The 11,512-nt window shown below is 59.7% G+C and overlaps 1 protein-coding gene across 1 annotated transcript in view; it reads left to right on the top strand.

Moving 5' to 3' along the window:
• Nucleotides 1–73: 73 nt before the first annotated feature.
• The window catches only part of NSG1 (neuronal vesicle trafficking associated 1), a 29,753-nt gene continuing 18,314 nt past the window's right edge, over nt 74–11,512 (top strand). The window contains exons 1-3 of the mRNA XM_049630295.1: nt 74–221; nt 531–685; nt 4,205–4,321. Coding sequence (XP_049486252.1) covers nt 557–685; nt 4,205–4,321 — 246 coding nt within the window. The 5' untranslated portion in view covers nt 74–221; nt 531–556. The remainder of the gene's footprint in view (nt 222–530; nt 686–4,204; nt 4,322–11,512) is intronic.

Genomic DNA, 11,512 nt, shown 5'->3' with positions numbered 1-11,512 from the left:
GGAGTTGCCGCCGCCGCCGCCCGCGCACTCGCCGGCGCACGGGCGGCCCCGGGGGCGGCGGGAAGGGAGGCGGCGAGCGGGAGGAGGGAGCGGCCGCGAGCCCAATCGCTCGGCTCCCCCGCCCGGCCCCGCGCGGCGCCGCCTCCGCCATTGCTGCGCGCGGGAGCGGCCGACGCGGAGGCTCGCGGCGCGCTCGGAGCCAGACCTGCGAGCCGGCGTGGGTGAGTGGGGCCGGCGGGCCCGACCCTTCCGCCCCTTCCGCCCGGGGCGGGGTCCGCGGCCGCCGGGCTCCCCGGCGGGTGGACGGGGACGGCGCGCGGGGGACGGGAGGGGTGGGAAGGCTCCGCGCGGGGCTCCGGGACGGGGCGCGCCCCCTCCCCGGCCGCCGTGCGCCCCTGCGCTCGGGTCCCGCGGGGGGAGGGGCCGGGACACCCCCCCCCCTCCCCCAGCCCCGCCGGGTCGGCGTCCTCCCGACTCCTCCCCGGGGGCGGGCGAGCTCGCGGTGACTCCCGGCCGGCCCTCCCTCGCAGGCGCTAGCCTCGGGTCTCCCGGAACGATGGTGAAGTTGGGGAACAATTTCGCGGAGAAGGGCACCAAGCAGCCGCTGCTGGAGGATGGCTTCGACACCATCCCCCTGATGACGCCCCTCGATGTCAATCAGCTGCAGTTCCCGCCCCCGGACAAGGTGAGAGCCCCCCGGCGCCCCCGCGCCGCCGGGTGCGCACCCCCAAGTCTCGGGCGGCGGCCGCAACAAAAGAGACGCGCGGCGGTGCGCTGGCGACGCGGAGGGAGGAAGCCCCCCGGGAGGACGACGTGCCCGCGCGGGATTCCGGATCTGGAGACGTGCTCCCCCCCGCCCCCCGCCTTGGGTGACAGGTCCTTCCTGACCGGGGAGCGCGGTGGGGGAAAGGTCCCTTCTTGATTTTCGTGGGCGTCTTGTCCGAGAGAGGTCCCTGGCGCCACAGCCCCGCCCCAGCCCTGCCTCAGGGTAGCAGGGGGCCGTGGGTCTGGGGTGAGTCTAGGGGCGCGGCTGCCCCGCGTGCCTCCCCAGGTGGCGCGGTGTCAGCCTGATTTGCCCCCTCGCGGTGGGGAGGCCCCTCTCTTTGGCCAGATGGACCCTCCTCAGGGGCTGAATTCCCGTCCACATCCTCTCCGCCCGCCCCTCCCAGACTGGCTGTGGATGCTGCAAGGTGTCCCTTCTTACAGGGAGCCTCCCGCCTCTCTTTGTTCCTTTTGTGAAATCTTCAAGTCAGGGCTCTCTCTGCTCGCCCGGGTATTAGTGTGTGTTACTGTAGCCGGGGACAATCAATCATTCGTCATCCTTTCCCCAAAGTGGGTTTTCTTTGCTGGATTTGAAGAGTCCCTTCTTTTCTTCAATACAGTATCCAATCAAATAGTTTCTGTACGTCGAGGAGAATATTTTCAAGAGCTAACACTTAAAAAGGTAAACATACGATGTTTAAAAGTCTCCACAATTGTATTGTAAAGCTCAAACCTGAAACGGTAATAAACGGCATCCGGTCTGACCACCTTGCCGCTGCTTAAAAACCACCCTGGCCGCGACTAAGCTCATTCTATTCCCCAAAGTGCGTTTCCTCATATTGTCTCATTTAGCCCTGGTGAGGACGGTCTGACTCAGGTCTTTGTCTTTTATTCCCGCACGTTGGGGATTGCTGACCACCAGGCGGGGACCGGGAGGGGGGAATATCTGCAGCGGTGGGTCCTTCCTTTCTGGAAGATTCCTTTACTCCCATGTGGACTCTTTGACCTACTCAGCTCTCTGGAGTGGTTTCTGTCCCCCCCGACTTTATTGTCTGTGTTTTGGGTGGGGGGCAGGGGCAGGATCGTGGCTGGCAGCAGGTGTCTTGAGTTCAAGAGGATCAGCTCGTCGCACCTGTGCACCCAGGCCACGTGGGGCCGCTCTGGGGCGCCGATGGTCCCGAGGAGCTTGGGGGAGGGGTGGGTCCGGGCTCCCTCAGCTGGGCGGGGGACTTGGACTTGCGGGCCAGCTCAGCCTGGCCCCACCGCCCCCACCTTCCCCTCCCAGCTCAGCCCAAGAGTGGTGGCAGCCTGTGCCAGGAACGCTGTGTCCTGAGGCAGCACCTCTGTCAGGTGACTCCCGCTGCTCAGCCTGAGCCTCCTCTTGGGCCCTCAGTCTGTTCCGTTCCAGAACTGTCTGGCACTCAGTTGACTTATACCAGGGAGGGGGATTTCAGGCAGGTGTGCAATCCATTGGCCGACCTGCTGTGCCATCCAGAAGTGGCCCAGGTAGGTCTGAAAGAGAACGAGCCTCCCACCCCTGGGGGTGTTCAGACAAAGAGGAGGAGCTGGCAACGATGCTCCAGGGACAGGATTTCTAGCAGGAACCAATGATTAGGCTGGAAGATTTCAGAGGTCACGGATGAGTAGACTGACTCTCAAAGAGTTCACGAGATGCGCCCAAGGTCACGTGGCTGAAGGCCACACTCCTCCCGGATACAGAAGCTTCTGGCAGGGCCTCATGCCCCGCCCTGCTCGGGACCAGACATCTGTCACTCTAGACCCCGCTTAACCTGAACAACAGCGCTGTGATGCTCACAGCCAGGGTTCAGGGGGGCGATGTCACCTGTCCCCTGTGGCATGGCTTATGGGGTCAGGGAACGCTGTCAGGGTTCCAAGTGGAATCTGTCCTGAGCATGTGTACTGAGTGCTGAGGTGCCCCAGTGACAGCAGTCACGTGGCAGCAACGTCGGGGCATCTCACCGGACGTCTGATGAACGCTCGTCAGGGGCCAGGCACTTGTCTGCGTGCTGGACGGGCTTACGTTTCTTTAACGAGCTGACGTTAGGAGGGAACTACCGTTGCCGCCCCTGTGGTACAGATGTGGAGATAGAGGGTCTTGTCCAAGGTCGCTTAGTGTGTCAGTGGAAGATGCAGAGGGATCCGGGCTGACAGAATACCGACCGGGCTCCCTCCTCCTCCTCACTGCAGCCCGGTCGGAGAGGCCTTGTTCCCGCTTGCGGGCCAGGACCCTGAGGTTCTGAGCGGTCAGGCACGTGCTCAAGGTCACACAGCCAGTCAGGTGCGGTTGGGACTTGAGGACAGTAGGGTGATGCGCAGACACTGTCTCGGAGCCGGCTGCCCCTCCCCACGTGGGCGCCCAGGCTGTCACTCCAGGCACGCCCTCCCTCTCAATGTCTGGAGAGCTGTGCGCACAGAAAGGAACAAAGAAGGAAGCAGGAGTGTGGCCCTTGGGTCACTTTTCGGTGGTGGCTGGCACGGGCCGCTTTCTCTCCCGATTCCTTCCTGGAGGCTGGCTCCAGGGTCCCGGCTCCCTCGGACAGCGTCGCCAGCTCCTGAGTCGCTAGGTCTTCCTAGGTCTGCCCGAGTGTCTCCCCCAAGCTGCGTGCCGCCCTCTCTGGGGGAGGAAGAGCGTGGGGGTCGCTGGCTCTCCGCAGTCCAGCGGCCACTTGTTGGCTTCCGGAAGTGGGGGACCAGGGACTGGAGACGTGTGAGCTCTTGACGCCTCCCTGCCCGGTGGGGACAGGAGAGGAAACCGTCCCGGCCGCAGGTGTGAGGAAGAGGGGGCCGGGAGCCTGAGGGAGGAGGCTGGAGGGCGGGCCGGGACTCATCTGAAGCTGGGGGGCCACAGGGGAAGGGGGTGTACGGGTCAGGGTAGGGCCGGTTTCCTGGGTGCAAACGCCTCTCCCACTTCACAGGGGGCAGAGGGGAAGAAGAGGAGGGAGACTCTCTGGGGGCCGTTGCAGGGGCAGAAGAGGGAGAGGATGGTGGGGTGGAGACAGCCACGAGGTCGATTTCCTTGCGAGCTGGCTCCTGCTCCTTCCTGCTCCTGGAGGGAAACGTTTAATCCCCTCTTGCCTCACTTTACCCACGGCGTAGAGACCAAGGGAAACCAAGCGCTCTCTCCCGACCACCGGGCTTGCGATATGAGTGGAATGAGCACCGTGTCGGGAGTCCACCCTGCCACCTCTCGGCTTAACTCCTCCGCCCCCGAGTTATCATACTTCCCTCCTGGGGCTGCTATCAGGGTTATTAACGGGTAATTTCTTAGAAGGCCCCGGCACCGAGATTTCCAATAAATGGGGGCTGTCCTCATTCTTTTTGCCAAACACTTGGTGGCCAAACAGCGACTCGACTGCCCTCTTTGTGTCTGGATGCATCTGGCCGCACCCCTGACGCTCTGCTTCTCTGTTTCCCCGACAAGGTGGTGGTGAAAACCAAGACCCAGTACGAGCCCGATCGCAAGAAGGGCAAAGTGCGCCCTCCCAAGATAGCCGAGTTCACCGTCAGCATCACCGAGGGGGTCACCGAGAGGTTTAAGGTGAGTGGCCCCCGATGGGGACTACGCTGCCTTTGTGTCCAGGAGGGAACCGCCGAACTGACCCACGAAGTGACGGGGGTCAGGACAAGACACGGTTCATCTGGCTGACCCCCGCTGTGCAAAACCAGCCCTGTGGCTTTTAAGTTTTCTTCATTTCCTTGCTTTTCCAGAATGACCACACATAACTTAGTGTTGTTGGGCTTTTTGGGTTTTTTTAGTGTTTACGTTTTTCAATTTTAACATACGACTTTTTAAAAAAAATTCCAGCATAACTAACACCGTGTTCTGTTAGTCGCGGGTATACGGGTGCAGCGTAGCGGTTGAACAGCTCTGTCCGTTACTCGGTGCTCCTCAAGGTAAGTGCTCTCCACCCCCTTCCCCGACTTCACCACCCGCCACCGCCCCTCTGGCCGCCACCGGATCCTTCTTTATAGCCGTGAGTCCAAGGGGAAAACCCACCCCTAAACTTTCTTTTAGACAGCGGCCACCCACGTGGGGAAGATCACTTTCCAGACTTGAAGTCTTTACCTCCAAAGTTCCAGGGAGGAAGCAGACTAACAAAGATAAGGCGGCCTACTCCCCACGTGCAAGACCCGGTTCCGGGCCCCTTACTTGTGCCAGCCGAGCTCAGTGACCCTCCTCCCCAGAGGGCAGGTCTATAACCCATCTTGCAGGCGGGGAAGTTGAGGTCCGGGGCAGTCCCAGCTGTCTGGGGGTCAGCCTCCGTCCTTCACCGGCCCCGGCAGGGTGCGGAGGCACGGGGCTTGGTGGCCAGCGTGGTCTGTGCACGGGCCGTTGGAAGCGCTCACTCATGGAGGGGGGAGGCCTCTCTCTGGAAGGTTCTCTAGGGGGGAAGAGCTGTTGGAAGGGGCGGGGTTCCAGCCAAGTGGGGGGCGGGGTGGAGCCTCCCCCACAGGCTGGGTGGTCTCTGAGGGTGGGAACAGCTGGGCTGCTTGAGGAGGAAGTTAAGACACTGATCTTTTGGGGACTTGTTCTTTGGGAAACAAGACGTGGTAAAATGGTGCCCGTCACTCAGATTCAAAGGGGTGATTTGAGAGACGCCACTGGGTGGCCCAGACCTTGCAGAGTGGCCGTGGCTGCCTCTCCGTTCACCCCGTGTGGCTGTGTGAGCAGTCTGCTCGTGTCTGGGTGCACAGATGCTCGCACACCCACACTCCCAGCAGTTCCCACAGCGTCTCACGCACTGCATGCGGTTCTAGCTCACGAAAGCCCGTGGGTCGGTCGCTAGGTGCGAGCGAAGCCCGCAGAGGTGAGGCGGCTCCGCGGGGTGACTGGCGAAGCCGGGGTGCGCTGTGACCTTGAATCCCTCCTTCCCATCGCTCCGGCCTGCCTCGTGGGCTGGAGGGACACCGTGCCGGGCCTGCCTGGCCTGCGGACCCGTCAGAGTCATGATCTGCTGTGTCCGCAGGGTGTTCGCCCGTGTTATTTGTCTGCCCCGAGAGGTGGGTACTTCTAGGAGAGCCCCCTTTCCGGCGGGAACGTTGAGGCCCAGAGAGGCCCACGTCTGTGGTTCCCGCTGGTGCCATAAGGACGGTACGTGGGCTGAGAAGCTCGTCCGGTGGCTCCCGGCTTGGCAGTGTATCTGTGGCTTTAAGCTCATGACCGGGACCGGGTTGGAGTGACTCAAGGTCGACGTCTTTTTCCACTCTGGCCAGCCGGCTTAGCAGGGGCCTCATCTGCGGCCACTCACGTGACCTGCGCGGTGCGTGCCCTGGGGATTTGCCGCCTGCTGGCCCAGGCAGAAATGACCTCGGTTTCAAGGTCATCATATCCATCATTCTGATGGCTGACACCACCTGGATATCTGGGTTTCTCATTCCGGATTTGACCTTTGCCCTTCTCAGCCCTGGCATTTTAGGTCCCCTCGGAGTGGGGTGCAGCATGGCACCTGAGTGGCTACCCATCGTCTGTTGTGGTCCATTAGGTGCAGGCTCTGTCCCCCAGCTCCGGTGCTTTCCCCACATGCTTACCTGCTGTGGGTCCCTCGGTTCCCTGTTTAAGGCACCAGTGACGCACATTGGCCACGAGGGCTTTGGGCAGCCACAGCCGAGCATCTGTGTGGTTACCTGGTGCCTGTTGCCCAGAACCCGAGGGCTCAGAAGATCTGAGCCCGTCCCTGTGGACTGGGCTGTGGTGGCAGGATCCTGTCTCACCTCTGCCTCCTCCTGCTGGGGGCTGTCTGAGAAGGTGATGTATACAGCGGGCGCTCAGTAGAGCACTGCACTGCAGTGAGCCCGTCTCCCCGGTTTTCTGCATAAACAGCCCAGGCAAGTCCGTATGCTTAGCACCTGCCTCCTCCTTAGGGTTCACGACCACCCCGGAGGGGGCGGTGCTCGCCCGTTTCACAGATGAGGTTTTCGAGTCCCAGGTGGTCACCAGGGGGCTGGGGTCCTTCGGACTAGTCCGTGTCTCCGAGGCCAGTGCCTTTCCACCACACGGCCTGCTAGGCACACCTCCCCATGGGCTCCGCCTTCCAGCTCCTTCCAGTCCCGGCTCAGATGCCAGCTCCGCCATGCAGCCTCTGGGGATTAACCTGGCCCTCCTGGGGTTCCCATTGCCAAATGTTAGGAGACAGTAGCAGCATCTAAACAGGGAGCCGGACTCCGGGTCAACAAGTTCCCTTCCTCGCTGGCAGCCTCGGGATGTGTGGTGGGCCATGTACCCGAGTGTTCTCCAGGGCGGGCATCGTTTTTCTCTGGTCTCTTCCTTTCGTGTCACGTTGTCCAGGCTCCCTTCTGCCCGGGGCCCTCCTCTGAGGGGCCGTTCTTGGGCCATGCTTCTCTAGGTGTGACCAGATGTCCTGGCGAGGTCCAGCGTGTGGCCTCTCTCTGCCAGCAAGGATGACAGCCCCTCCTCTTTGGGGCTATATATAGGCACGGGAACAGCTTGATGAATCACTGGGTGACTAGCCATGCTGGGGGCCCCAGAGTGCATGGGGACTTGGGGAGATTTCCAGGGTTTTCCCGCCGGACCCTTGCTTGTTGAGTAAGGCAGCTCCCCATGGAGCCCTCTCTCTGGGCTGTATGTGGATGTAAGTCCTTTCCACGTGTCACCGGTTCCCTCCCGGCCAGGCACATGACCCCCAAGGTCACGGTCAGGGGCAGAGTGTGGCCTGAACCGTGTGGCCTGGCCAGCTTGACCGGGAGGCCTGTGGGCCAGACGCTCACAGCTGAAGGACCTGGGTTCTGTGGGCACCTCGGGCTTGTGCCCCGACACCATTCTCAGCAGGGAGGGAGAGTTAACCTGGTTCCCCACGCGTCTGCTGTGGGGTCTGCGCGTGAGGGGAGGCCCCCAGTGCACTGTTCCTCTAAGTGTGGTCTGGGGCCGCCTGCGGTAGAATCACCTGAAGTTTGATTCTAGCGGAGGGACCTGGACCCTGGGAATGTGCCTTGTGACCATGAGCTCTCCGGTGGCCCTTTTGTGGCTGGAGGTGCGTTCTAGCACAAGGGCAGGGCAGGCTCAGGAGGGCCGGCACCTTTCTGAAGTGCTGATGGTGTTCACCGTTCTGGAATGTTCTCCCAGCCTTTTCTTGCCCAATTAGGTGTCTGGCGTCTCTGAGTGGAGCCCACAATAAGGCACGCTCCTCCTGCGACGCATCAGCTGGCCGAGGGTTGGGGAGCGTGGGGGGAAGAGGTTGACCCGGAGACGGATCTGTGATGGAAGGTTCGGCCTCCACCCTGGGCCGTGCTGGGGGCTCCGTCACAGCTTTGCTTTGGACAGAACCTCTTCCTCATCCTTTCGGTGACTGGGCGGCTTCTGTGTGGCTCCCAGCCCAGCCACCGCCCCCGTTCTTTTCGTCTCCCTGTGTGAATTGCAGGAATGGAACTGCGTCTTTCAGCTGTTGGAGCAACAAGTAACTAACGTGTCCCCCTTCGTCTCTAATTTGTGCGGTTCGGGAGCGGGGAAGCCGGCTGCTTTGCGCCTCCTCTTTATATACCTTTGGACGGCATCCTTGAGACGAGATGTCTTTTTGGATGTTACTTTATGGTTATCACTCGGGGATGAATCTCTTGGCTCCCAGGTTGCTAGGCTGGTTGCTAGGTAACCGCTGATGGGGAGAGGGTTTTGTAAGACTCTGCCACGATGGGATTGCTGGATGAATCACCCAGCAGCGGCCAAAAGCCTAGGCTTGTGAAGAGGTTAGTCAAGGAGGGAAGTGCTCGTTTAATTAATTGGAGGTGTATTTATGCGGAGAATAAACACAGGCTGAGATGGTTCTCAAATTAAGTAAACCTAAACATCTTTTCAGTCGCGTGTTCACCCACGCAGGGCGGGGTGTCAGGGTGCGGCTGGGGCTGCTTGCTTAACGCCCCCCTCCCGTTTTGGAAGATGGAGGGGCCGTAATTAGGCAGATTAAAGGAAGGCTCTGTCGGGGCTCTCCTGAGCCCTTTATGCTCTGTGGCTGCCGCGACGGAGAGCTGTTGACGTTTCTGAGACCCACACGCCTTCTCTTTGTGAGTTAAGGGTTTGGGTGAGCAACCTGCACCCCCTCCCCTGGGGCCGTGTTTCCTCTGGGGCTCCGTGAGATTCGAAGGTCAGCCTTGCACGTGAACGCCTTTTGTGGTCCGCGCAGAGCTGGGAGGATGTCCTAGGAGGAGAGACCGAGTTCGTCTGAGCCCCCTGTGTTGGCGGTGGATCCTACGGTGGGGGCATCCTTTTGCATCCCGTCACAAATGATTCTGTGGGTGGTTGGTCCCTTCTTCTCACCTCCTTAATGACCTTGAGCTTCCTGTGCACCCGGCTTGTTTTCCACGCTCTCCAGTGATCCCCCGGTGTGTTTGGAGACGCATTTGTTAAATATTTATGAACGGCAACACCATTTCCTTGGCGTTCGGCGGTGGGGGAGGTCTCCAAGCAGTGGCACTGGAGATCCCAGAATTGTTTGGACACCCCCGTAACCTTCAGCCGAGCGTCCCGCGGGACTCGGATGCCAGGTTCTGCGGTGGCAGAGCCCACGGTTTTCTGGCCCAGCTGTCGAGTGGGGGCTTCATCCAGAATCGGATAATAAGTGGTTTGAGTCATCTTGGAGAGGGGGTGTCTGTGTGTTCACTTTTTTGTCTGTTACCTAAAATATTTAGTGTTGCACATGCTTGAAGATGTCAGGATTCATCCTATTTTTCCAAGATTTTTTTTTTTTTTTTTTTTTTTACTGCATTACTCAGCAGAAAACACATTTCCTTTCCCCTCCCCCCTGAGGGGGGAGGGCGGAGGGCAGAGGGAGCGGAGGAGGGAGAACCTAGCAGCCATCGACCCAGAGCCGACTCAGGCGCGGAGTTTTATGAGTGTCATTCCTTTTTGTGTTAGTAACAATCTTGAAGGTTGATCTCGCTGGCTTGACTTTGTAGGTGGGGAACGAAGGTCAGAGAGGTTAAGGAGCAGGCGGACGGGCAGCCAGCTAACCGGGGGTGGAAACAGGATTCAGACCCACATCCACCTGCCACCCCAAAGCCCACCAAGCTCTGTCTCCCACACCGGCAGCTGCACGGGACCTGCGGGCCGGCTCTCCCCCACTTTGGATGTCCCAGTCCCACCCCCCGCTGAGCAGTGACCTCTCCCAGGGGCCCCCAGCAGGAGAGAAAGCCCCACCTGTAAAATGGGGGTGCTGCCCGTTCCCCACTGATCCTTAGAGAACTAGGGTGTGGACCAGGGTCTTGTAAGTTGAGTGGCTATATAACTTATGGCCCAGATTGGGACGCTTTTGAGAGTGACCGTGGACACTGTACATTGGGGATGCCAGGGCGGTAACCAGCAGCCAGGACTGTCCTAAGAATCCGGGGTACGTGGTCCCCTCCTTATAAAGTTTGCCCCGAGGCCCACATCTTGTTTGCCATCCATTCCTGGCTGTTCTTTCCAGAAAACATCCCTCAGCTCCGTCTTGCCTCTGGGGCTGGGCTGCCGGGACCCCTGCCCCAGCCTGTGTCTTGCCTGCCTCCTGTCTCTCTCCCTGGCCCATCTTTCCTTAGTGCGGTCAAATCTATGTAACGTAAATTTTATACTTCAAAGTGTTCAGTTCAGTGACATGTGATCTGCATTGTTGCCCAGCCATCACCACTGTGTAGTTCCAGAACATTTCATCACCCTGATAGGAGACCCCCTGCCCATTAGCAGTCACCCCGTTTCCTCGCCCTGTCGGCCCTGGGCAGTCACCGATGTACATTCTGTTTCCGGATGTGCCTGTTCTGGACATTTCACATGGATAGAACCATACAACACATGGCCCTCTGTGACCAGCTTCTGTCACCGGTGTGTTTTCACCGATCATCCCTGTCGTAGCAGATGGGTGCCTCATTTCTTTTTCTTTTCTTTTCTAATTTTTTTTAATGTTGATTTATTTTTTGAGAGAGAGAGAGAGAGTGCATGAGAGGCAGAGAGAGAGAGAGAGAGGATGGGAGGCACAGAATCCGAAGCAGGCTCCAGGTTCCGAGCTGTCGGCACAGAGCCCGACACAGGGCTCGAACCCACGAACCATGAGATCATGACCTGAGCCGAAGTTGGGCACTTAACCGACTGAGCCACCCAGGCGCCTGCCTCGTTCCTTTTTATGACTAATACTGGGTAGTATGGCTAGACTGTCTGATCTATCCCTTCATCCACGGATGGGCACTGGGGCCGTTTCCACCTCTTGGCTGGCGGGAACAGCGCCGCTGTGAACGTTCACATGCGACTTTTGTTTGAACACCTGTTTTCCGTTCTTCTGGGTTTGCACCCGGGAGTGGAGCTGCCGGTTCGCGCGGTGATCTTGTGTCTGACACACCGAGGAGCTGCTGTTTTCTCTGGCAGCTGCGCCGCCCCCCAGCCCCCCCAGCAACGTGTGCAAGGCTTCCGGTTTCTGCACATCCCGCCAGCACCTGTCACCCTCCGTCCCTTCAATTCTAGCCGTCCTAGCGGCTGCAAGGCAGTGTCTCACTGTGGTTTTGATCTGCATTTCCCGGGGGGCTGATGACGCTGAGTGCTTTTCCCCGTGCGCTGGCTGGCCGTTCGTGCATTTTGTCTGGAGAGGTGTTTGTTCAAGTCCTTTCCCATTTCGAACTGGGTTGCTTTTGTGCTGTTGAGTTGCATTCTGGACACCAGCTCCTCATCAGATCTGTCATTTGCAGATGTTTGCTACTATCTGTGGGTCGCCTTTTCATGTCTTTGCACAAAAACATAATCTGGCACAAAATTTAAACA

The sequence above is a fragment of the Panthera uncia genome, chromosome B1 (assembly GCF_023721935.1).
Source record: "Panthera uncia isolate 11264 chromosome B1, Puncia_PCG_1.0, whole genome shotgun sequence".
In the NCBI taxonomy this organism is placed as follows: Eukaryota; Metazoa; Chordata; class Mammalia; order Carnivora; family Felidae; genus Panthera; species Panthera uncia.
Note: the sequence above shows the minus strand (reverse complement) of the source record. Positions and strands in the feature narration are given on the sequence as shown.